Here is a 27679-nt window from a genome sequence, read left to right on the forward strand (position 1 = left end):
AGCTAAGACCTGGAAACAGCCCAAGTGCCCATCAGTAGATGAGTGGATAAAAAAGCTGTGGTACATTTATAACATGGAATACGATGCAGCAATTAAAAAAAAGCATCTCTTACCCTTTGAGACAACATGGAGATGACCTGGAGAGAATCATGCTAAGGGAAATAAGTCAGTCAGAGAAAGACAAGAATCACACGATTTCACTCATATGCAGAATCTAAGTAACAAAATAAACTGATGAACAGAACTGATCCAGAGACATGGAAGCATGGAACAGAGTGTGGAATCCCGGAGGGAAGGATGGGTGGGTGGGAGGTAATCAACCAAACACCTTGTATGCATAACCAATGGACACAGACAATGGGGCATTAAAGGCCTGGGTTGGGGGGGAGGGGTGGGTTGGAGAGGGTCAATGGGGGAAAAAGGAGGACATATGTAATACTTTCAACAATAAAAAATTATTAAAATAAAACAAAAAAAACTGGAATTAAGTGAGACAACATTGTAAAGTTGGTGGTGGGAGAGGAAGTTCAGACTAGTGTCTCTGACATACTGTCTTTGAGAAACAGAGACATTCTGGCAGAAAAATAAAGCATAAGAAAGCACGATAAGAACCCTAGGGCACTGATAAAGGAAATAGGAAAACGAGCTGACCACCAAAACATAGGATTGTAAATAATTCTGAAGGCAAGAATTCAAGATTTCAACAATTCATGAGGTTGTACTGTAAAATTTTGTCAGATGTAAGGTTGGAGCATCATCCTGTTCACCGAAGGGTGGCAGGTTCTATCCCCAGTCAGGGTGCATATCTCACTAAAATCAGTAAATATATCCTTAGGTGAGGATTAAAAACAAAAAGGACTGAGATGGAGTTCTGCTTCAGGAATATAGAATTATAGGATAGATAGGATAGATGGTACCAAAGATAAGAAATGTACTAAATTTGAACATGGACTGATGATAGCACTGTATCAATTTTAAATTTCCTTAGTCTGATAATTACATACTAGATGTTTTTTTAGAAATGTTCATAAAATAGAAAATTTTTAAAAATTTTAGGAAAACGTCCTTCTCTTCAAAGGAGATACATAGTGAAGTACTTAAGAGTAAAGCAATTTGCTCTCAAGTGGTTCAGCAGAATTTTTTTAAGTTTATATATATGAGTGTGCGTGTGCGTGTGCAGAGAGCAAGAAAATGTGACAAAAATGACAGTTTATTATTCTTTTTTCTGTAGATGTAATGTGTTTCAAAATAATTTTTAAGAGAGAGATTGAAAAAGGCCCAAATGATAGTAAAATATAAGTCCCAGAAGAAAGGTACAAAGTACTTATTAAATAAAAATCTCTCAATCCACAGTGATAGTTTTTTAAAAGAGAGAACAAGAAAAAGTGGTGAAACTTATAAGCCACCTTTGAAAGAGATTATTGCACAAGCTCTACTCTAAAAGCTAGTCTTTAAAAGAAAATATAAGCTTTACCTTGTTTTTGTAGGCGGAACAAAGGTTCATCCCTAGTTATTGAGGAAAAGTACTTTTTTCAGGAGAATACCAACTAATAAATAAGATGAACTGATAAAATTAGGAAAGGAAATCAACATTTTGAAACTTCTAATGAAGTGAGTGATTCAGGCAAGGATCATTAATGAATAAGGTAAAAATTCACTCAATATAAGGTGTTGGAAGCACTACCACCTATACTTAATAACTACAAAGAGAAAAATATACCTATACAATGGAGGATCTGGAGGTCACCACCCCTAAGTAATCAAGCATCAGCACAAGTGCAACAACCTGATATTCTATGCTTCCTAATGTAATACAATGTGAAGTACAATATATAATCATGAAGTCTGCTTCCCAAAGTAAGTCTAATCAACTTTTACATCTACCTTGTTACCAGAAATACAGGACTTAGTGGAATGACTTAAACACAAGGCAACAAACTAAACAAATACAGAATGTGTGGTATTCTATAAAATAGCTAGCATAGTCTCTTCAAAAAGTTAATGCCATTTAAAGGGGGGTGCGGAGGTGGGAGGGCTATGCCACCAGATCATAAGAGAGTAGAGACACTATACCAGATTTAGTATGTGCCCTCACAACTCATTCCAATGTTTGCCTCCAAACTGTCACATTTGCCTTCGCCTTAGCAGCCTTAGCAACACCTTGTGCCTCTGGACTCTTGTCCACCTCTCATCTCTCACTTCCTCACTTGGAACTTTCCTGTTAACCACAAAACTAAAAACCATTCCCTGTACCCAACAAATCCACATCCCTAAAGTTCAGGGGAACTGATGCCAGTAGATAAATTCTTTCCCTTTCTTTCCTTCGATATATGGCTTCTCAGGAATGCAAGTTATATATTTATGATTTGTGCACCTTTATGTACAAATAATACAAAGTACTTCAATAATTTTTAAGTCAGTGTTAGAGGACTTCAGATTAAACCTAGTAGATAAATATATGCTTTTAACTCTACTATCTCTTAAAACTCTACATAAATTAAAGCAGATGGATTGTTTTAAAGCATTAAATCATAAGGTCAAAAGGGAAAGGAGATGCCCTTCCTACATTACTCAGATAATTTCCCTCCCCTGAGGATGAACTCAGAAGGGCTGAAATAGGGAGCCTGGAGACAGCAGGGACAACTGAAAACAAGAGTACATTACTGAAAGTGGGCTAAGTGTGTAATATTCCAGACATATCTAACCTCACACTTTTTTCAGTTATATTATACTTGCTGCTATGCAACCTGCTTTCAATAATTGAATAACACATAGTGGATATACAGATAATATTTTTATGCCTGCTATTTGATACTGCATTAAGTGGCTACACCATAATGTATTTATCCAGTTTCTTACTGATATTTATATTTGTTCCTTGTTGGTTTTTACTAATATCAAATATTGCAATGAACATGCCCATACACACACACACACACACACACACACACATATATGTCTTTTAATATATTTCAATAATTTGTAAGTACATTTGGAACATATGCTAGATGCAAGGATATGAATATGTACTGTCAAGCTATCTTTCCAAAAGGTTACACCACTGTATTGTCCTATCAACAGCATAAACGTTTCTCTTTCCTCATTTAATTAATCTTTGATAATCAAATTAAAATATTCTCAATGTCAATTTGCATTTTTTTTTAAATGAAGTGGAGTATCTCTTCATAGGCTTATTGGTCCATTTGTGTTTATTTTTCTCTAAACAGCCCATTCACATTCTTTAGTCACTTTCCTATTGAATGTTGGCTTTTTCCTATTTGAAAACAGGTAACATTTTGTTTTTAAACTAAACTCTTAAAATCAGAAATATCATTCAACAGACACATACCAGAGTTGAGGAAAAATTTTTGAAAAAAGAAAAAAAAGCACTGAGAAAATTAACTTATTTTCTACAGAATCCTGCTAATATTAGAATTAAATGTTTTAATTAGATAGCAATTTACTTGCTTTCTTGTATTTTGTCATCTTCTCTAGTTTATTGGCTTTTTTTCTTACTGATCTGAAGAGGTTTCCTGAGAGGGTTGGAAATTAGTCCTTTTCCATAAATATGACAACTTCCCCCCAGTTTATCATTTCTCATTTTATTGTATCTTTCAAGATACAGAAGTTCTATAATCAAAGTTCAAACAATCAAACTTTGTGAAGCCCACAAACAAATTCTACAAAGTCAGCATTCTTAACCTTTCCTTTAAATTTTTCTGGGATTTCTTTGTTGTCATGCTTAGAAAAGCTTTCCTAATCCAAAAATCATTTAAAAGTTTATTTTTATAATTTCATTTTTTAAATATATATATATATTTTTTTATTTCAGAGAGGACGAGAGAGGGAGAGATAGAAACAACAATGATGAGAGATAATCATTGATCAGCTGCCTCCTGCACACCCCACTGGGGATCAAGCCCGCATGTGCCCTTGACCGGAAATGAACCCAGGACACTTCAGTCCACAGGACGACACTCTACACCAGCCATGGGCAAACTACGGCCCGTGGGATCCGGCCCGTTCGGCTGTTCTATCCGGCCCGCGGAGCCGAAAGAGCGGAGGGTTCTCTTGCTCTCCCCTCCGCTCCTTTACTTTGAATTTATATTAGTTCACACTAACACTCCATCCATGCTTTTGTTCTGGCCCTCCGGTCCAGTTTAAGAACCCATTGTGGCCCTCGAGTCAAAAAGTTTGCCCACCCCTGCCACTGAGCCAAACTGGCTAGGGCTATAATTTCATTTTTTTAACCTTTGAATCTTTGATCCACTTTAAATGTACTATATTATCAGGAACAGGATTACCATAGATTGAACTTAAATGTCCCACAAAATTCTTGTTGAAATTTTAAGCCCGAATGCAATGGTATTAGGAGGTATTTAGGTCATGAGGGTGAAGCCTTCATTAATGGAATTAGTATCCTTATAAAAGAGACCCCAGAATGCTCCCTCACTCTTTCCTTAATGTGAGGACACAGTGAGAAGATGGCTGGCCATCTATGAATCAGGAAGTGGGCTCTTAGACAATGAATCTGCTGGTGAGTTGATCTTGGACTTCCCACACTCCAGAACTGTGAAAAATAAATTTGTGTTGTTTATAAGCTATCCAATCTATAGTATTCTGTTATAGCAGACATGATAGTGCACCGTTTTCTGTTGGAATTTCTCATTAAATTAGACAATTTCTCTTACCCCTACCTGCATCTTGCTTCCTTTCAAATACTCTACCTTACAATTTCTAAAAGTAGCACACTTCTTTTAGAATTAGGATTGTTTTTATGAAAATGACACATGCTCATTATTTTTTTAAAAAGTAATAAAGTGTAAATAAGAAAAAAAATCATCACCCAGAAACAATCATTCATATTAAACAAATATTATTCCAAACATCTCTCTAGACATATGTACAAAGTAAAGGGGACACATACCAAAAACAAAAAAAAGTTATATGAAAAGGGGATATAACCATATCACTTTAAAAATGAAATTGTATTATTAGTTAACATTTAAAAAAATCTATTTGAAATGGACTAGCATAAGCACAAATGATATATCAACTAAAGGGAATGGAAACTAAAATTATCCAAGAGAAAGCGATGAAAAATATAAAAGAGGAAAATAAGGACACATAGAAAATACTACACTAGAATCTTTCGTCAAAGGGAAACACAAGGACATATCAAGATTAGTAAAGAGAAGTGTGAATTGGGTTTTAAGAGGTCTGAAATCCCAAGGTAGACTTTCCCAAACTAGCTGAATAAGCTGGGTCTCAGTTTTTCTTCTGGATTTCAGTTTCCTCATCTTTAAAATGAAGGAGAGGGATAAAATGTTTTCTGATTTTTCTTGCTCTAAAATTCGTTCTGTTACGTAACATAAACAAGAAACTGAGAAACTGTCTCCTTCATTGCCAAAGGGCTGTCTGATTGCTGCCCACCACTACTTGTTCCTGATTTATTACACACCAAACAGAAGCTGATTCAATTTTCCAGGCAATTCTCTAGTACTAACTACAAGGGACTAGAATCATATTCAGTCAGACAACCACCTTCAAATGACTAATGTTTCTCAGACAGAATCTTCATTATAAAATGCTTCATATCTCTGTTATGTCACGTCTAACTCTACCAGCAACAATATGTAACAAAAAAGAACATTATGAAAATAGTTATGAAAACTCGACAGTTTTAGTTATAGAAAAATATAGAAACCCAATGCGGACCTTTAGATTTATTGGTCAGTCTCTAAAATTTTAGTAATACAATCCTTCAGGACAATAAACAGAATCCTTGGTATAAATGTAGCAAGTAAACTGCCCAGGACTACAAAACCATATTCAATTTCTAAGAAAGAATACCAGAGCAAAACCATTTTTTCAAAGTACATATAGTTTCTATCTAATTATCACACAGACAGAGCCTCATTGAAGTCTATCATGCAAAGTATTTTTTAATAGTCTAAAGCCAGTATTTCACACCTCAAACCATTTTAAAACCAGGGCACCAGAGATCCTGAGTTTTTCTTTTCAAACATATTTTCAATCCTATCCTCTTTATTCCATTATAAATAGTAGTTCCACAAAGTGTTCATTTTAATAAAATGAAAAAACTTAGTAGCTCTAAACAGCTTAAGAGGAAAAATTTTTTATCTTACCTCTATACTAGGGCTAAGGCTGCTTGGCAGTGTTTCTGAAGTCACAGTAGTGCTTGGAAGGCTGGAAATTTCCCAAGTATTCACAGGCTGTATTGGTTCAGACTGCTTTGAACGATCTATACATTTTGGATTATCCAGTAAGGTCACTTCATAAAATTCTTGAATATCTACAGGTGAGGAAAGGGAAAAAAAAAAGTATTTATATTTTCTAATTAAACTATGCATTGCTAAAATAACATAACCCAAAGGCAAAAATTTTACTCTAGATCAGCATAGTAAGTCCAACCTTATAGCATGCTTAAATAGTAAATATGTTTCACTGTATTATATCACAAGCATATCAGAACCTGCAGGGCACAGTGTAAAAGTCATAGGCTTTTTACACTTCAAAGTCAGTACTGAAAAAGTAAATAAAATACCTACTTTTTCACCCATTAGCTACATATTTAGGCAAGTTATTTAACCTCTGATAACTTGCCTCTTAACATTATGAATTGTTACAAGAACTGAATAATACATGTAAAGTGCACAATGGCACATAATAAGCTCCCAATAGAGAGCAGGTACTATTATTATAAATTCTGCATATATGACTTATTACTGATATTTTATATCTTTGTACCACCAATATCCAGGCTGGGCATGTAAACCTCTTAAGTGGTTTTAATGGCTCTTCTAATCAAACGATAGCAAAACAAAAAATAAATTAAAATCAACAAACTAGAAGCATTTTTAGATCTCTAGTCTGAATATTTAGAAATAGCTAAATTAAATCGTTTATATTATTTTAGAAATAATCAGTTAAAGGTATGATAAAACTCTTAAAAGAAATCATAAACATACTAATAACAGCACTGGATAATTTAGAATATCATGTTACTTTGTTATCAGCTGGAATTATACAAGCTTGATACATTAACACTGATTATTCATGCTGCTCAGAAGCTCTGAGAGATAGTTTATTCTATAGTAGTTTATGACAGTTCTTTATTCACCTACTGGTTTAATTTTGAGTTGATTTTTTTTCAAAGGAGGGAAATTATTATCAGCAAGGGTGGGCATTATTCTGTATAGAAGAATCATACACAATAACTATAAATAACATAGATGGAATACCTTTTACTTCTTGTTTCTCAGAATGATGAAAAGATTAGTATTTCCTTTAAAAACATGTGAAGACAGTAGAGACAAATTAACTCCCTTTTCAGTTTTAATAACCAGTGGAATTGTACAAATTTCTAAGTAAAGGGCTAATAAAAACTAACATCTACACAATAAAGAAAATATCCTACTTCAAAGGGTGTCAAGAATATTACTAGAAAAAAATTGATGTGAAAGCATTTATAAATCATAAATCACTATATAAAACTATTCACATAACCATCACAAAAATAAAAAACTCAAATTCAGAGCACTGGCTACAAAACGTTCTTACCAAAATTTGTTTAACCTGAACCTAAAGCAAGTCTTTAAAATCAACTTCTAGTTCACAGGAAATAAAGGGGATAGAGGAACAAATTATATGACACCAGAAAAGCAAGCAACAAAACAAATTGGTAAGGGGATGTTCTACAAAAAAACTGGCCTGGCTTCTGTAAAAAATTAGTATCATGATATTGAAAAACTGTTTGAAAGCAAGCATTTTTCTGTATAAGAGAAATGAAAAAGACATAGCAACCAACTACAACATCTGAGCCTTGACTGGTATGTGTGGTGGGAGGAAGAGAGAGCAGCTATAAAATACATTGTAACAATTTGGAAATTTAAATATGGACTATTTTCCAGAAAATATTAGGGAATTTTTTTTTTGTAGAAGATATATGTGTGAGAGTATGTGTTTATTTATGTAGTAGGGCATATATTTCTATACATGTAAGATATGTATTTTATATGTGTAGGAAATATCCTATACTAGAGGCCCGGTGCATAAATTCATGCATCAGTGGGGTCCCTCAGCCTGGCCTGGGCGATCAGGCCAAAACCAGCTCTCCAACATCCCCCAAGGGGTCCCAGATTGCGAGAAGGCACAGGCCAGGCCAAGGGACCCCACGCATGCACTAATTCACGCACTGGACCTCTAGTATATTTATAACTATCAAGAGAGAGGGGAGAGAGAGATAGACAGACAGGGGTATTTCCTACTAAAAAAACAACAACATGAAGAAAATCCGGAACTCCTAGTATAGTATTTTGCCTCAAGAGCACTAAATGAGTGTTAAATAATTGGTTAGTTACCAATCTTAAGGTAAGTAGCCCACATCACTACATAAAATTATTACTGTAAATCAAATTTCAAGTCTTAAATTTCTATGTGACCTTTTATTCTATAATTAACAAACACCGCTGTATTCACCCTTCAATAACATCTCTAATGAAAATCTGGACCATTGCTGTCCAGAAGAACTTTCTGCAATGATAAAAATGTTCTATAGTTGCCCTAGTTGTGCTAGGTTTTGCTCAGAGGTTAGAGCGGCCGGTTTGATTCTGGTCAGGGACACATACTAGCACTAGTACCTAAGTTGTAGGCTCTATCCCCATCCCTAGTCCGGGCTATTGCAGGAGGCAACCAATTGATGTATTTCTCTCACATTGATGTTTCTCTCTCTGCCTCTCCCCCTTCCTTCCACTATCTCTAAATATGGTGGCCACTACCTACATATGACTATTGAACACTTAAAATGTGACTAGTGTGACTGAGGAACTGAATTTATCATTTCATCTAGGTTTAATTAATTTAAATAGCCGTATTTGGCTAATGGCTACCATACAGGACAACTGAGATCTAGACTAATATAACTCAGAGTAACATTTCACCACCTGGTATGGTAAGGAACAAAGCATTCCCTACATAAATTTTTCAAAAGTTCATTTGCATCTAGCTACTAGCAATTGAAATGCCTTAAATCTAGGTCTTATATTCATCTATCAAACAGGCCTTTCTAGTCTGCTATATCTGAGCTCCCAAGGACTAGAGCAGCAGTTGTCAACTGGTGGTCCACGGAGGTCCAAAAGGTTGACAACTGCTGGTTTAAGGAAACCTTTGGAGCAGTGATCGCCAACTTGTGGGCCGGACCACTGGTGGTCCGCGAGGTCCAAAAGGTTGGTGACCGCTGGACTAGAGAACCAAATATTCATATTATTTAAACAATATCAGGCTTAAGACAAAATAAGCTGAGTAAAACACCCATTAGGATAGCTAGTATCATCAACAAAACAGAAATAAAGAGTCTTGAGGAGGATGTAGAGAAATTAAACACTTGTGCATTGTTAGTAGGAATATAAAATTGTGCAGCTACTATAGAAAAACAGTATAGTGGTCCTTCAAAACATTAAACATAGAATGACCATTTGACCCAGCAATTCAACTTCCAGGTATATAACCAAAAGAACTGAAAGTAGTGACGCAAAACAAATACAGTTCTACTTCAGAAATATTGCAAGTTTGGTTCCCAACCACCACACAAAAGCGAATATCCCAAGACAGTGAATATTGCAATGAAACCCATCACACCAATATTTCTGTTTCCCAGTGCATATAAAGTTATGCTTACACTACACATAGACAAGCACATGAAAAAGTGCTGCACATGTCATCAGGGAAATGCACGTTAAAACAATGAGATACCACTCTACATCTATTAGCATGGCCAAATTACAGAACACTGACAACACCAAATGCCGGCAAGGATACGGAGCAACAGGAACTCTAATTCATTGCCACCCACTTTGGGAGATAGTTAGGTAGTTTGTTACAAAGCTAAGCATACTCTTACAGTACAATCCAGAATTGCACTCCTGGATATTTACCCAAATAAGTTGAAAACTTAAATGTCCACACAAAAATCTATACACATGTGTTTGTAGCAGCTTTATCATAACTTCCAAAACTTGGAAGCAACTTAGATATACTTCAATAGGTGAAAAGATAAACTGGTATATCCAGACAATCAATATTATTCAGTATTAAAAAAAAAAAAAGAGCTATCAAGCCATAAAAGGATGTGGAAGAACTTTAAATGTATATTACTAAAAGAAAGAAGCCAATCTGAAAAGGCTACATGCTGTGTGATTCCAACTATATGACATCCTGAAAAAGGCAGAACTATGGAGATAGCAAACAAGATCAGTGACTATCAGAGGTTAGAGGTAGGAAAGGGATGAACAGGCAGAGTACAGAGGATTTTTAGGGCAGTGAAACTACTCTGTATACTATAATGGTGGATACATGTCATTATACATTTGTCCAAACCTATAAAATGTACAACAGAGTGAACACTAAGGTAAACTATGGACTTTGGGTAATAATGATGTTGCCCATGTAGGTTCGTCAACTGTCACAAATGTACCATTCAGGTGGGGGATGTTGATAATGGGGAAGGCTATGTTATGTGTTGGGGCAGGGAGTATATGGGGAATCTCTGGACCTTTCTCTCAATTTGCTATGAACCCAAAATTGTTCTTAAAAATAAAGTCTGTAAAAAAAAAAAAAAAAGAGAGAGATGAGCTACCAAGCCATTAAAAGACAGAGAAACCTTAAATACATGTTGCTAAGTGAAAGAAGCCAATCTGAAAGGCAAAACTATGGAGATAATAAAAAGATCATTGGTTGCCATGGGTTCTGGGGGAGGGAGGAAGAAATGAACACATGGAGCACAAGAGATTTTTAGGGCAGTAAAACTACTTTGTATGATACTAAAATGGTGGATACATGTGCTAAAGCAACAAATGTGAATGTCAATTTTATCACACAAAAAGTGAACCCCAATGTAAATTATGAACTTTAGTCAATAACAATATATCAATATTGGCTTATCAACTGTAACAAATATAACACACTAGTGCAAGACGTTAATAATAGGGGAAGGGAGTAGGAGGTGATGATGATATGGGTACTCTGTATTTTCCCATCAAATTTTCTGTAAACCTAAAACTGCTGAAAAAAATTAAAGTCTAATAATTTAAGAAAACGTACAAGGGAGCATAATAAGTAACAAATTCTGTTTTAAAAAGCAATATCATACTTTATTTCAAAATAATTTCCAATCTAGCCCTGGCCAGTGTGGCTCAGTTGGAGCATCATCCTGTGCACCTAAAGGTTGCGGGTTCAATTCCCGAGGTGCCCTGACATACCTAGGTTATGGATTTGATCCCGGTCGGGCCATGTACAGAAGGCAACTGAACGATGGTTTGTTTTTTCTCTCACTCTCAAATCAATTTACAGACATACATACTCAGGTGAGGATTAAAAAAAATAATAATGATTTCTAATCTATTAAGGATTTAAATGTTAAAAATAGAAGCCATGAAAAAATTTAAATATAATAATCTTGGGGATAGGAAAGCCTTTCTAATCATGGTACTAAGAGCAGAAAACGCGCACGCACACACACAACTGGTAAATCTAACCACATATAAACATTCCTGTGTTTTTTAAATAAAAGTTTAAGAACAAATGACAAACAAGGGAAGCTAGTTGGCAGGTAGAGTTAATATCTCTAACAGATTTTATACCTCTAAGAAAAAAAGGGGAGAAAAGGTGATGGGAGGGACAAATGATATGAACAAACAATTCACAAAATAAATTAAAAGAAACAATGTAGGAAAATTCTGACATAACTGGTCATTTCTTTAATCAGAGAAACACACAATAAAACATCAAAAAGACTAAATATATATTCTACATATCAGAATAAAAAGTATTAAAAAGATGAATACTACTCCATATTGTTTAAGGCAGTGGTCGGCAAACTGCAGCTCGCGAGCCACATGCGGCTCTTTGGCTCCTTGAGTGTGGCTCTCCCACAAAATACCACAGCCTGGGCGAGTCTATTTTGAAGAAGTGGCATTAGAAGAAGATTAAAAAATTTGGCTCTCAAAAGAAATTTCAATTGTTGTACTGTTGATATTTGGCTCTGTTGACTAATGAGTTTGCCGACCACTGGAAGGTATAGTGAATTAGTCAGTCTTCTACATACTGCCTAAAAATATAAAACATTTCTAAGGGTAATTTCATGAATTACATCAAAAGCCTTTTAAAATTCATATCTCCTTATACCTAGCAATTCATTTCTAGAAAAATATCCAAAGGATATAATAAAGGATGCAGAAGAAAGAGGCATATACAAATGCAATATTGTCTATAATTCCAAAAAATTATATGCCTAAATGCTCCTAGGGCATCATTAATAAAACTACAGTAAATCTATATAATGTAAACACAGTCATTTAAAATTGCACAAATCTACTGAAATGGAAAGATTATCAAATAATAAATTTTGTGGTATAAAAATAGTTAATATGACCGTAGCTGGTTTGGCTCAGTGGATAGAGCGTTGGCCTGTGGACTCAAGGATCCTGAGTTTGATTCCGGTCAAGGGCACATGCCAAGGTTGCGGGCTCGAGCCCCAGTAGGGGGTGTGCAGGAGGCAGCCAATCAATGATTCTCTCTCATCATTGATGTTTCTATCTCTCTCTCCCTCTCCCTTCCTCTCTGATATCAATAAAAATATATTTTTAAAAAGTTAATAGTGATAATACGGAAAAGTCACACTACATGCACTTGGGCAAATTCACCTACAGCACCTCCTTCTACCAAAAAAAGCTAACATTCTACCTGTCAGACCACCCCCAGTAAGTGAATGTCACAAATAAAAAATTAGAAGGGTGAAGACTGTTCCCTCATATAGTGTCCATTTTCATGCACCTCTCATAATGTCAGCACCTCTCTGTATCTTACTGTGCTGAGAATGATTCTAGAATTTTGAGCTTTTAGTACAAGAGGTTACTTAATCACAAGCCAACTACTTCATCTATTGCTCAACTGAAGAAAAAAATATTTCTTTCCACTAGAGGGAAAAACAATTGTATTATAGTTAATGAGAGACACTGTTAAATTCCGAAAAATTTTTCAAGGATAATTTTAATCTGATGGGATTTTTCACACTGATTTTAAGTATCAATTCCCATGAAAGAAACAATTTTATTTGTGCAGGTAGTTTGCAAAATGAAAGTGCATATGTATACCCAAAGAATAACATTCTAAAAGGATATTCACCCTATGGAACAAGGAGGAGAGAAGGCTAAATGAACACTGAAACATAACCCTGCCATTTAGAGAGAAAAAATTGTATCAGTTAATTGACTAAAAGCAAGTACAATGTTTTTATTAACTAAGAGAGACAACTGTCAAATCTACTCAAGCACAGATTCACTTTTTTCTTCTAAGCCAATGTACATTTAAATAGCCTTTTTGATCACCAAAGAAAAGAATATCATATGAAACATAATTGTATTACAATTTGTGCTTCACACACTAGAAACAGGAAAAATGTCAAGCCAGTATCCAACAATAAATTACTTTATATACTATTTGACTAACAGTCATAGGGTATTCACATACATATTCTTTAAAACAAGGTGTGTATCAAAAGGAACTAGAGCTTCTCAGAATTGGCTGATTCCAAGGCTGGGGCAGGATACGTATAGAATTTCATGTTATGCCAAAAGTAAGAAAATGCTTTAAAAAATGATAGGGGCATGTCATAAGGACAAAAGAACAAGTTTGTGAGGGCTCCCACCAGATAAATCTGAGACAATCTGAGCACCAAAAATATTAAGGATAGTAATAAATTATCAATTATTGAAATAGATACATCAACAGATGGATAAATAGATGGGGGAGAAGGGCTCTTAATTACAGTAAGATGCCAAGTGCTAATTGGAAAATGCGGAGGAGTGCTACTTTAATAAAACTGTTATTTTGAACATAGTAAAAACTGGTTCAGGCAAGCATCATCAATGAATGCTAAATTGTGGGTGACAATTTTGCTAAAAGCAATCTATACTAATAAAAGGGTAATATGCTAATTAGACCAGATAGACCGGACGTCTTCTGGACATCCTTCCAGACAAAGCCACAGCGGCTGCGAGGGCCGAGGAGGGCCGGCAGCCAGCAGTGGCAGTAGTAGCGGGGTTATGGGGGCAGTGCCTTCCCCAGATCAGCGCGGTCGCCTCCCGCAGAGGGAGGCCAGACTGTGGCTTAATCCTAAGCCATCAGTAGGACATCCCCTGAAGGCTCCCGGACTGTGAGAGGGGGAAGGCTGGGCTGAGGGACCCCCTCTCCCCTGAAAGCATGAATTTTTGTGCACCGGGCCTCTAGTCTATATATATAAAAGCCTAAGAGACCAGATGACCGGACAACCAGCCAGTAGCTATAATGCAGATTGCCCACCAGGGGGCAGACGCTCAATGCAGGAGCTGCCCCCTGGTAGTCAGTGCGCTCCCACAGTGGGAGCGCAGGAATGCCGCTCAGCCAACAGGCTGCTGATGGCTGGCAAGCGCAGCTGCGGCAGCACTAGCCTCTCCTGCGGACACTCCCCCTGCAGGCGCAGCAGGGCCAGGATAAGCGGGAGTAGTGAGATGCCCAGCCCAGGCTCAGGCTCCTCCCCAGCCGCCTGCTGCTTCAAGCACTACTTCATGCTGTGTGGGATCGACGTGGACAGCAAGCTGGAGCCCAACAAGCCGGCAGGTAAGGCCGGGGTGCGGAGGCCCACTGATCCCTGCAGGCCAGGCTGAGGGACCCCACCAGTGGATGAATCTGTGCATTGGGCCTCTAGTTTGCTTATAAGATCCAAGGGGAAAAAAGCAGTAACTGTAGAGTAATGAGATAACACCTTAATTGGGTGATCAAAACTAACATCATCAATGAAGGGCAGAAGATGTATACCTCTGGATGTAGAAAACCCTATGGAATACATAACCTAAATGTAACCATGAGCAAGCATAAGAAAAACCCAAAATGAGAAACAACATATAAAAAAATAAGAGTAATGGAGAACTGTGTTCTTCAAAAATGTCAATGTCATAAAAGATAAAGGAAGAGTATGGAAATGTACCCAGATTAAAGGACACTAAAAAGGCATGACAACTAAATGCAATACCTTGTCCTAGACTGGATAATACTGAAAAAATAATTAGAAAAGGAAAAATTCAGTAGAGAAATTTGACCCTATATAGATGAAATAGCTTAAACTACAAGAAATATTTATAGATGCTTTACAGATGTGATTAAAGGTTCTAAAGAGAATTCAACCAGATTCAACATAATCAAAGCAGTGCTTCAGAGCAGTAGTAAATGAAACTATTAACAATTCAATCAAAACCACCAACTAAAAATTTTATGAAATTTTCCTCCAATTTCATAAAATTTTAGCTAATATATTAGTTGATCCACATCCATAAATGTTTTCCTTTCTCAAACCTAACCTGCAAAGTTACACACACACAGCAACAGACTAAAATATAACATTACTGGAACCAATAACAAGTCAAAAAATCAAAGAAATTCTGACATTTTACCATTATACCTAGAAGTTCACCCTTTGCTTACTAAGTTAAATACGCTTTTCAAAATACATAAATTCCATCATCATGAACATTCATTCACCTTCAAAGTAAAAAAAAAAAAAAAAAAAAATACCACTGACCCTACAGATCAATATCTATGTTAAGCATGATTGTTGTTAGTGGTCTTTATCACATTAAAATATTCAGCCCTAACCGGTTTGGCTCAGTGGATAGAGCGTCTGCCTGTAGACTGAAGGGTCCCAGGTTCGATTCCAGTCAAGGGCATGTACCTTGGTTTCGGGCACATCCCCAGTAGGGGATGTGCAGGAGGCAGCTGATGGATGTTTCTCTCTCAACGATGTTTCTAACTCTCTATCCACAATTTAGCATCCTTGGACAAAAGATGTCATTTCTCAGTGCCTCAGTTTTCTAATCTATAAAATGGTATAATCATCTCATAGGTGAATATACACCTCATACGATTATGATAACTAAACAAATGCTCAATAAATATTAGCCAATATTTCTGTTTACACACACTTAAAAAGTGTCATATTCTGATATCCATTAAGATGGCTTCTATGGAAAACAGTATGATAGTGCCTCAAAAATTAAAAAATATAACTACCATATGATCCTGCAATGTTGATTTACAGGTGTAAAGTACATTATCACACTATTTCAAAAACAATGGTGTAGGTGCAGAGGAAAATGAAAATGAAATTGACCTAAATATTTTCAAACACTGAAAAAAGTAATAAAGGCTAATAAATTAATCTAAATTCAGCAAATAGAAAAGAATGCACATATTTGTTAACAATTCAATTACAGAATGTAAACACACGAAAACCTCTACTAAATCAACCTGTTTCAAAATTCCTAAAATCTATTACTTTCCTTAAACCAAAATCTGGTACCACATCCCCCCAAAAATTGAAATACAAGTAAATCTAAATATCAAAGTAAATTCACAACCAATGCAATTATGCAGGACAAAGATTCACAAATATAACCTTAATAATTAGAAAACTAATTCTATCAGAATTCAATTACAAGTAAGAATAGATAAAAACATTCAAAATAGGCAAGGCAGAATATGTAAAAAAAAAAAAATTTCTCCAAACAGCAAATCTACCTCCAACCTACAGAGAAATCTAAGCATAGACTGTTTGGTTACTTCACTAAGCAACTAATTTTCTTAAGTTGCAGACTTCACACAGAGAAGAACTGCATCTGTCTATCTATGTCTACAACTATATGTAAACGAGGACTTAATACTCATACTATTTTTTAAACAGTTACCCCACAAAATAAAACATTCCTAGGTTTAATGTTGGTTTAGAAAACCAAATAACAAAAAATTATTTTTCCTTTCCTTTTTTTTTTGCTGTTTTTACAGAAGAATCCAATTTGATCATCCATTTGGACCTTACACATCAGTTTAGAAATTCAAATATAAAATATGTTCATCAGTTTATAGGTAAAAAAAAAAAAAGCAAAATGTTGATAATTTTTTAAGATAAGTGACAGATATATAACAGTTCATTATACTGTTCTCTCTAGTTTTGTATATTTTTTAAAGTTTATAATAATGTTAAATTTTAAAGACTTATTCAGGTGTATTGAGTGGTTTTTAAAATTTCTTTAATTCTAAAACAAATTTAGTAGAAAATATCAATTTACCAGCAAGTTATTTCTGAGTACACTAACTTGAAGGTGGACCTCAAATCACATCAAAAGTTACTCTATCAACAGATAGATGAGATGTAAAGCCATATCTACTTGGAGGATACTGAGGAAATAACTATAATGCAATGAAGTATAGGTCTTATTTTAATATGTTATATAGTCAGTGACTAATAAAAAAACATTTTATTCTTAGAATTGGAAGAGACAAATTTTTAGTTCAGTGGTTTGCACACTTTTCGAGGTAACTGGAGGAGAGGGCCAGAGACCGATCACCTTGTTTTATATATTGGGGATTGTTTACAAAATATGAGATTTAGTTTTAAAAAAGGATCTAGCTACTTTTTTAAAAAGTCTTAAAACCACTATTCCATTGCATCCACATTCTAGTTAATATGTTATCTAGAAAAGGTTATATAATTTATGTAGTATCATTCAATTAATGGCAGTGTCAGGAATAGAATGCAGGACTCTTATTTATTCAGTTCTCATTTAAAACAATGCATCACTTCAAATTTAAGTTACAATTAAGAATACAATTCTGTTTCAATTTTCTTGCCTGTAAAATAAGATTGCACAAGATCATCTCTAAGACCATTTTCAGATCTAAAATTCTGAATGCCAAGTTTAAACAGAGGTCTGTGTTAAGGTAAATGAATGTTCTGTTATTCTTCAAACATTTTCAAGGACTCCAGAGAAATACAAGTCAAATACGGAAAGCTAACAGTTACTCAGTCGTTACCTTTAGGGTACTGAAACATTTTTCTAACTACACCCTCTTTTAATAGTTAATACTAGGACAGGAAACATTGTTTTTGAAGATTACTAAAATAATCATAGTGAAAGGCTGTCTTAGATATTTTTGGAAAGAATATTGAGGCCTATCGAAATACATAACTCACTGGATGTTCAAGTTACTGAATGCCTCAAAGAGAACCAAGTACATCACTCTCTATGGTTTAAAATAAATTAAATCAAAGGAACATTAAGCCTAGCTGACACATAATGGTCACAAAGTTTTGACTCCCACCTATTAAAGCCTGAAAGAGGTTGCTCTGAAATATGTTAATAACCCGTTCTATGGAACTTCTGAGCTGTCTGTCTTCAGTTTGGCTTAGTTTCGAACGATATTCTTCTAGAAGTTGCAATGCTCTCTGGGTATCTGAGGGAAAAAATAGAGTCTGATTAAAATTATTTTACAAGGAAGTATTACACAGTAACTGTGCAGCAAATAATTCTGCAAGGCATCTATCTAGTTCCCAAATCCTCCTGGTCAACTGATGCTACTATGTTCATGCACACCTCTATTCCTTAGAATGATTCAAAAAAATTTAAATATATGTCACAGTAGAGAAATGAGGAAGATACATAGTTTTAATAAATGTGTACTGGTAGTCTACCACAATAAAAGATCATTTTAATTAAAGTACTGGTAACAGTTTCAGCTGATCTGATATGCAAAAGCAGAAAATCTATAATTTGTCATTATAATCCAAATATTAACTGTTTCAAAATTGTAGTTTTTTACCAGTATCCCACATTGCTCAAAACAGTGTTTAGTAAGAATGATATCTTACTAAACACCAATTCAGAGTTTTTAAGACGACGTTCAGAGGTAAAATATTGTCTCTCTAGTTTCTAAAGAGATATCAAGAAAGTTTGACGAACATATGGATGTGTCCATCTTCTGAATGATGTGAAGCTTAGATCCCCTAAGCAGTAAGAATAGGACTGTGCTGTCTCATTAGAGTTAAACATCAATAAAACACAGCAATTAGAAAACAAACATACAGAAAAGCAAGTGCCATCCACGAGAACAGTTCCATAACAAATTCTCACCTTGTTTCCGGACCGGCATTTTTCCCCAGAATCAGGAAGAGGGCACACACCTTTAAAACATAAATCAGAAAAGAAACAGAACTAAAGAAGAGAAGAGAGTCGTGGTCAAACTAGCATTTCCCCCTAAATCTCAAACGGAAAAGCTCCCACCCCTATCTGAATAACCCACCTGGGCAAAGTTTTCCCACGTGCAAGGCAGAGCCTCAAAACCCAGCGGTGTCAGTCAATCAAGAAAGCTTTCACCAGGGGGGCGATACCTCAGCAAATTGAGAGGAGACCGAAGTGGCTTCCAAATTCTCCTCGAAAGCTGCCCCCTCTCCAAACGGCACTGAATGCCTAGACGTGAGGCCACCCCTCCCCCGGCACAAGCATGCAGACTCCCCACCAGCGACTGGGATGGGGACCAGGCGCTCCGACCCTTAGCCCCTAAGTCAGCGGCGGCTGTAAATCGCTCCGAGAAAGGGACCGGCGGGGCTCATCGCCACGCCATGCCCGGGCCCCCTCCTCTCGCTTGCCTGTCTCCGGGCTCGCTTCCTCCGGGCGACTCCAGCGGGGGCCGGACAGGGCAGCGGCCGCTCTCCGCGACGCCCTCGCGCCCCACATGCACACCTCCGCGGGCCCGCACACCGCCGCGGGCCCCCACACCTGCGGCGCCGCCACAAAGTTCCTGAGAGCAGCGTGCGCTCGGAGCTGGGGTGCGCCCCGGACCCACTCGGGGCGTCTCCCCCGCCCTGCCCCGCTCCACGTCCCCCCGCCCCGCCCGGGGCTGGAGGAGCTCAGCTGAGGGGGGTGAGGGAACGGGGGAGGAGCTCCCCGCGGCGGCCGCACCCCCGCGTCCTCTTCCTCGTCCTCGGCCGCCGCCTCCTCACTCGCCGGGGCCCGCTCGCCTGCTCGCCCTCGCCCCTCCTAGCCGTCCCACCCCCGGAACCTCGCCTCCTTCCGCGCCCCCAACCTCTCTCCCCCCAAACTTTCCGCCAAGATGGCGGCCCCGAAGCTGGACTGCCGCGCCCCCACGTGACCGCCTTCCCGGCGCTCGCAGCCAATGGGAAGTGAGGAGGCGGCTCGCGCTGCGCCCCGAGCTCTCCGCGCTACCTTTGGGTGGGAAGGGGGAGGAGGGCCGGGCGGGGACTGGGGAAGGGAAAGCAGACCCCAGCCGCATCCCAAGTGACCCTCCTCGCTCACTGGGGCGACCAGCGAAGGGACTCTGAGGACAAAGGAATTGACACGCAGACTCCACAGGTGGCCCGGGAAGGCTCGCCTTTACCCCGCCCTAGCCCACCGGGGTGTCCCGCGGTTTTGAGCGGGTAGCACCCCAGGCTCGAAAGGGTCGGGGTGTCTGAAGACAGATGTGACTTCACCAACACCAGGTCCGAGACACATACCGGGACACGCTTTAACCTCACTAAACACGTGCTGTTTTCAACTCCACGTCAGGAGAAAGTGCCTGTCGCCCCCGGGGTGGATCTCCAACCTGGAGAAGCGATCCGGTGGACGAGTCGCCGGCTCCAGCCACGTCAAGGGGCGGGAGAAGGCGGAGCCTGGGAAGGGGGGGTAAAAAGAGGTGCTTGGGCCGGGGTACCATCTCTGCACTGTCTTCCACTTCGTGTGGATTTTTTTTTTTTAATTACTCTTTGCCCCTCAGTAAAAGTTTTGCGGGGGGGTTACTTAAAGAAGGGCACATAAAATGGGGAGATTGGTTACTTTGATAAAAGTTTTAGGGTTTTACTAATGGATTTTTAAATCTCTGTGATTAATTCCAAGCAAGAATGCATTTAAGCGTGGGAAGGGAAAACCCGTTCCTTTTTTTACTCATTCATTCATTCCACCTGGCCTGCGTCCCCCGCCCAGTCTTCAGTCTCAGGTATTACCCAAGCTCAAGCGGCCCCTTTAAGAACTCACCTGTAGCCACCTCCTCAGAAGCCAAGCTGGTTTAAGTTTCGACTGCACCTCGGAGCAGACTGCAGGCGGGACTGGACCCCGCTCAGGGGCTCAGCTACCCAGTTGGTAGAAACAATCTCGCGGAAAGCTCTCCAGGTCACTTCCCAGGTCTTGGAGCTTCTTCTGGATAACAGGGACGTCCCTGCTCTGAGGTCCAGAGAGAATTTGCCCAAGGTCACCCAGGATTCGTAACCAAACTGGAAACACGGAGATCGTGCTTTCAAACCCGGAAGACTCTTCCCAGTCAGTAAACTTGACAGCCTTTCACCGAGGCCATATCCTTGGGATTAAAAAGGGAAGTCCGGGGAAACTTGTACTGTACCCATAACAGTTACTCGGAGGCATGCTGACCACTGCTTTCACTTTTGGATTGCACCTTGGAACCCAAACTTGTGAGGACCCCCACTGGACCCACTTTCTCAGTTTAAGGTAAAGAAACTGAGGTCTAACTGGTCCAAGGACATATATGATAATCGGTGACAGCAGCCCAGAAATAGGTCTCCTAATTCCATTCCAGGGCTCTTTCCACTGTGATTTTTGGGCAACTTTGGCAGTGGTATGTTGGTATATCTGCAGCAGATCTCTTTGCTCCCCTGAATCAACTATCTTGGGAGTTTGAGCAACAGTTAAAGCAACATTTCATAGAAGAAATGAATGGACATGTGAAAGGAAGCTCTTAAAAGAAATGAACTTAAATAGAGGGACTTTTTAAAATAGTTAAATGGGGTGTTGTTGTTTTTTTAATAGTGAAAATGTCTGATGCCATGCATGCTATTATTATTGAAACTTCCTTGAACTGTGATTCCTCTCCAAGAATGGACTCTCCAGAATTCAGAAGGAGGAGGTATTTTGCTCTCTCCCTTAATATCATTCATTGTTCATAAATGTTCACTTGCTAGGCAATGGGGATAGAAACAAATAAGATCTGAGCCATGCTCTCAAGGACCCACAGCCTACTAGTAGGACAATGCAGCTTTTCCCAGGAGCCACTGAAAAGCCGAAAACAAAATTTGTGTGAGTTCTCAATGTCATCCTAGCCCTCCCCTAAAAATAAAGAGTAGGGGTAGGAGGCAGAGGAGACAAGAGTACCTACTTGTCAACCTCTAGCCTTATGTGGCTGTCAGCAGTGTCCTAAAGTAGAAATGAAGCTAGTCCTTGTTCCACTCTTAGTGGCCAGGACAAGCCCAAGCCTAGTATGAGCAGCATTTACTTTTCATTCCTCCTTTCTATCCTATCTGTATTAGTTATCCATAGCTGCATAACAAATTCCTCAGACTTTAGTGACTTTAAACTTAGTAGCTTAGTAATTTAAACAGCAATAAACATTATCTCACAGTTTCTCTAGGTCAGGGATTCAGGAGTATCTTAGCTGGATAGTTCTGGTTTGGTGTCTCAAGAGATTGCAGTCAAGATACCTATAAGGGTCCTAACCCTTAGAGCGTCGGCCTGCGGACTGAAGGGTCCCGGGTTCGATTCTGGTCAAGGGCATGTACCTTGATTGCGGGCACATCCCCAGTGGGGGGTGTGCAGGAGGCAGCTGATCGATGTCTCTCTCTCATCGATGTTTCTAACTCTCTATCCCTCTCCCTTCCTCTCTGTAAAAAATCAATAAAATATATTTTTTTAAAAAAAAGATACCTATAAGGGCTGCAGTCATCTGAAGGTTTAACTGGGATTAAGGGAGACTCTTCCAACATGGCTCACTCACAAGGCTACTAAGTTGCTAGCAGTTGGCAAGAAGCCCAAGTTTCTTACCCTGGAGATCTTTCTATAGGGCTTGAATGTCTTCATGACATGGTGGCTGACATCCTCCAAAGCAAGTGATCCAAGAGAGCAAGGCAGCAGCCACATCTTTCATGACCTAATCAGAAGTAACATCCATCATTTCCACAATATCCTATTGGTTACTTAATGAGCCTAAAGGGTATGAATAAGGAATTAAGGAGGTAAGAATCATTAGGGGCCATCTTGGAGACTGGCCAGCATACTATCGCAACATACAAAGCAACGACATCTGGATTTTTCCTAACAACTTTTATTTCTTTGAAGTCTTCCTTGCTTTATGCTAGTAGCAGCTGCCATTGAATAGGATCCAAGATAGGATCTGATTACTTTTCTGACCTCCTCATTAAAATATATTTTTTAGCTCCAAATTAACTTTACTATCTCTCAGTTCTAAATCTTCCCTTCCCAACCATCCCAAACAAGCCACTCTTTAGTTCCACATCTGTCTTTGTTCTCTCCCCTGTCCAGGTCCTCAGCCTATTCTCTGTAAAGGTTCCTAGATGCAGCCAGATTCGACTGCATCTTTTGGTCTCACTCTGGCAGAGTGGCAGTGTGCTGTATATGCCAAGGCAATCACTAAAGAGAAAGGATTTGATGCTGTCAAAAATGCTTAGGCCACAAGAAGAGGAACAGTGTTGAGAATAATGGAAGTGATCATGCTGGTCAGATCTCCACAAAATGCTCAGGGGGCATTTCCTGGCAGCATACTTTTTAAACTATATATATATATATATATATATATATATATATATAGTTTAAAAAGTATATATATATTTCAGAGATGAAAGGAGAGAGAGAGAGATAGAAACATCCATTATGAGAGAGAATCATTGATTGGCTGCCTCCTGCATGCCCCACAAAATCACTGAGCCATACCAGCCAGGCTGGCAGCACACTTTAAGAGGGATCTAGACAAACCAGCATCTGGAAAAAAGAGAATAACCATAACAATAGGGAATATGAAACATTGCCTCAAGGGGAACAGTTGTAGAATCTAGGGTCATTTCTTTGAGAAATGACAGCATTCCAAGAAGCTTGACTTCAGTCTTCAAACAGGCTTATTCTGTGTATGCATGGGACAGGACAAAACTAATGGCTGAAAGTTACAAAGACACAGGACATTTTTTAACATGATTTGTCAGAACTGTCCAAAATTCCAAAGAGCTGCCCCAAGGTGGTGGGCGTTTCCCATCAAGCAGAGGCTGAAAGAGTCCAGCAAAGCTTCCTTGACAGAGGGAGTAGATACTCAGGACGGAAAATTGGACTAAGTGACCTCTGAGACCAAAGTTCTAAGCACTTAAAACTTTAGTCCTTTCTTTGCTACTAGTACCATTTTATCTACATCAAGAATCCATCCTACCCAGTTTAAGTAGTACAGGGACTAACCTCATAGATAACTCTTATTAGAGCAAAAGGTACAAGTTGAAACCAAGTCTTTTAAAAATGTGGACAGTTGCTCATTTCCATGACAATTGCATTGAACTCATGCTTTTTAATGGGTGATCCATTCACAAATTTTTATATTGTTATGTAGTGGTTCCAGAGTAGGTGTTGGACTAGTAACAGCCTCCCATGCAAACTGATATGCTCTTATACTGGTATAGACCTTCATATAGTATTCAAGGACATCTGAGATAAATTTATTGGTTATGTTCTCCCACTTTGCAGCGGAAGACACTAAGGAAGAAAAAAATAAATAACTCAGTCTAGGCAATGAGCCTGGGACTGAACATTATTGGTTCATTGTTTTTTTCCATTAGACTACATTGCCTTTTCTCTACTTGACTACTTTCTAAATTAAAACAAACAAACCCTGTGTGTGTGTGTGTGTGTGTGTGTGTGTGTGTGTGTATGCCCGCGCATGTGCCAGAAAGACAGATACTAAGAGAAAAAAGAGGAGACACTGAGAGAGATTCTGATAAAGTGTGTGTAAAAAGCTAGTCTGTAACCTAGTTATCATATATTTGAATGCCTTTAAACAGTGGAGACAATTTTGATGGAAATAGGAATGTCATCTCTGATCACAAAGAAATAAATATCCACACCCTAGTTATATGTTGTGACTAAATGAAATTTTTAATGCAAAGGTTTTTACTTAAAACACTCTGTAGCTTCCTTCTCTACTTCCTCCATTTATCATTATTAGTATCCCAGAGTATGAATGAGTGCTTTCAGAGGTGTATGGGACATCGCACCTGGCCCTCAGACACTATTTATATTTAGTACAATCATTTCATTTCATGGACATGTGAAGTAAACTCCAGAAGAGCTTCCAAACTGTATCAGCACACAATTATCAAAGAACTTTTTTCCTGCTAGCATAATGCTACTGGCATTTCAGGAACAATCCATCTTCCTCTTGGTAAGGGAGAGGGAGTGAGAATTGGTAATCTTTTCTAAAGCTATATTTCTAAGTTCAACCAAATTTGCCTGTCTGCTTTTGAAGAACCCAAGGTATTGATAGAACCTTAGGATCCCATATTGAAATCTTTAGGATTATACTCAAGTCTTCTTACAAGAGACAGCCGCCTTACCCTTCTCCCTGCCAAGAGGATTACCAGTGTCTATTCAAAGAAGGACCTGGGTATGGCCCCTTGGTCAAATTATCCTTTCATAGGTGAAGAACACAAACTTGGAAACTTAATTGGAATTTGAAGAAAGGCTATTAGAATTTTAGGATGTCATTTGTATTCCATTTCTAAGATGTGGCTTGGCTAATGAATTCTAATAAGCCAAAGAAGCCAAAGTATTCTTCATAACTGGATGTGGATTAAGTCCTATGACCAAACTCCTTTAGCACAAAATACTGCCACGGTCTTCCAAAAGCTTTCTGTGCCAGCCTTTCATTTGTGGGAAATGACACTTGTTAGAGCCTGTAATCTCCCTGTTCCTCATGTTGTATAATCCTAAATTCCTTTATTATTTCCTTATATTTTAAGCTTACAAGAAGAATGATAAAGACAAAAAATTATTTAAAATCTCATTTTCTATTTAAATTTCTTTTAAATTAGATTAATTTCTTCTAAAAGATAATTTTATCAACTGTGATCAAACATCCTCTATCTTTTATAAGTTAAGTTGCAGAAACTTGCAAATATGCTTCTTAAAAACCCTGCAAAAATTTCTCAAGTTCTAGACTGTCAAATTACAGCAGGAAGGCTGAGGAGTGTTGGGGACGGGGAAAGAGATCAACCGAAGGACTTGTATGCATACATATAAGCACAACCAATGGACACACAAGACACGGGGCGGGGGGGGGGAGGATGAGGGCATGCGATAGGGGGTAGGGGAGGCTGGGGGAAAGTCAATGGGGGAGAAAAAGGAGATATATGTACTACTATATGTAATACTTTAAACAATAAAAAAAATAAAGTGGAATTATACAGTAAAAAAAAATTTCTCAAGTTCTGTATCATTTCAAATTGCAAATTACCACATGAATACTAGTAAATAAATCCAAGCCTAAAGCAGATAGGAGATAACAAAATAATAAGTACAAAATAAAAAATAAAGGGGGGGGGCATTATCAGGAAAATGAATAAAATAATTTAAGAATAAGGGAAGAGCAAATATTTAATAAGAAATGCTACCATAATAATTTAGAGAAGCTTGGATTCAAGGGAGCAGCTTAAAACTATGTCTCTGTTCTTTCTTTCAGGAAATCACTCCCAAAATATTAGAACAAGAAGAAGCTTGTTTTTTCATCTTCAATGAAAATAAAAGTGCTTAGTAACCCCAACAAGACAGGCAGTAGTTGTAGAATTTGTCAAACTCAAATGCCTGGGCTGGGGGTTGGGTGAGTGGAAAATATCCCTCCCCAAACAAAGGTACCAAAAAACACAAAAACAGAAAACAAAAACAAAAAGTAGGGTGATACCTCCAACTTTGTTCTTCTTTCTCAAGATTGCTGAGGCTATTTGGAGTCTTTTGTGGTCCCATATAAGTTTTTGGAATATTTGTTCTAGTTCTATGAGATATGCCATTGGTATTTTATAGGAATTATGTTGAATCTATAGATTGCATTGGGTAGTATGGACATTTTAATGATGTTAATTATTCCTATCCATGAACAAAATATATGCTTCTAGTTATTTGTATCTTCCTCACTTTCTTCAGTATCTTATAATTGTCTGAGTATAGGTCTTTTACATCCTTGGTTAAATTTATTCCTAATTTTTTTTTTAATTGCAATTGTAAATGGGATTTTCTTAATTTCCCTTTAAGATAGTTCATTATTGGTGTATAAAAATGCCACTGATTTATGAATATTAATTTTGTATCCTGCTACTTTACTGAATTCATTTATAGTTCGAGAAGGAGAGGTGTTAGTTTTACTTTGAATATTTGGTACAATTTACCTGTGAAGTCATCTGGTCCAGGACTTTTGTTTGTTGGGAGTTTTTTGATTACTGCTTCCATCATTAGTTGTAATTGGTCTATTCAGATTTTCTGATTCTTCCTGATTCCGTTTGGATATGATTTCACTTATATGTGGAATCTAATGAACAAAATAAAACTAACAAACTAACAGACTTGTAGATATAGAGAGCAGATTGACAGCTGTCAGAGAGAAGGGGGTTGGGGGCCTGGGTGAAAAAGGTAAAGGGATTAAGAAAAAAAACCCACAAAAAAAACAGACATAGACAACAGTATGGTGATTGACAGAGGGAAAGGGAAGGTGGTAGAAGAGTGTAAAGGGGGGATAAATGGTGACTGAAGGAGACTTGACTTTGGGGGGATGAATGCACCATATAATATATAGATGATATATTATAGAATTGTACACTTGAAACCTTTATAATTTTTATTAACCAATGTCACCCCAATAAATTCAATAAAAATAAAAAAACAAGTAGGGGAAAAAAGAGTGCATGTGTGTGTGTATAACTGTAACATGTTAATTCTGCACAGTGACTATAGGTTGTCTGTTCTGTTTA

The 27679-nt window shown here is 37.9% G+C and overlaps 1 protein-coding gene across 17 annotated transcripts in view; it reads right to left on the reverse strand.

Annotated features, from left to right (window-relative positions):
- DLG1 (discs large MAGUK scaffold protein 1) overlaps positions 1-20035 on the reverse strand; it is a 270363-nt gene extending 250328 nt beyond the window's left edge. For 15 of the 17 annotated variants that reach the window (XM_080656682.1, XM_080656681.1, XM_080656680.1 and 12 more), the window contains exons 1-4: positions 19535-20035; positions 19020-19069; positions 18211-18342; positions 6150-6316 (exon numbers count right to left, since the gene is read on the reverse strand). In XM_080656682.1, the coding sequence (XP_080512808.1) occupies positions 6150-6316; positions 18211-18342; positions 19020-19038 (318 nt within the window). In that variant the 5' untranslated portion in view covers positions 19039-19069; positions 19535-20035. The other 2 variants (XM_080656675.1, XM_080656685.1) reach the window with 2 other exon arrangements.
- Between the last annotated feature and the right edge of the window lie 7644 nt (positions 20036-27679).

Source organism: Plecotus auritus (assembly GCF_963455305.1).
Source record: "Plecotus auritus genome assembly, chromosome: 2".
Lineage (NCBI taxonomy): Eukaryota > Metazoa > Chordata > Mammalia > Chiroptera > Vespertilionidae > Plecotus > Plecotus auritus.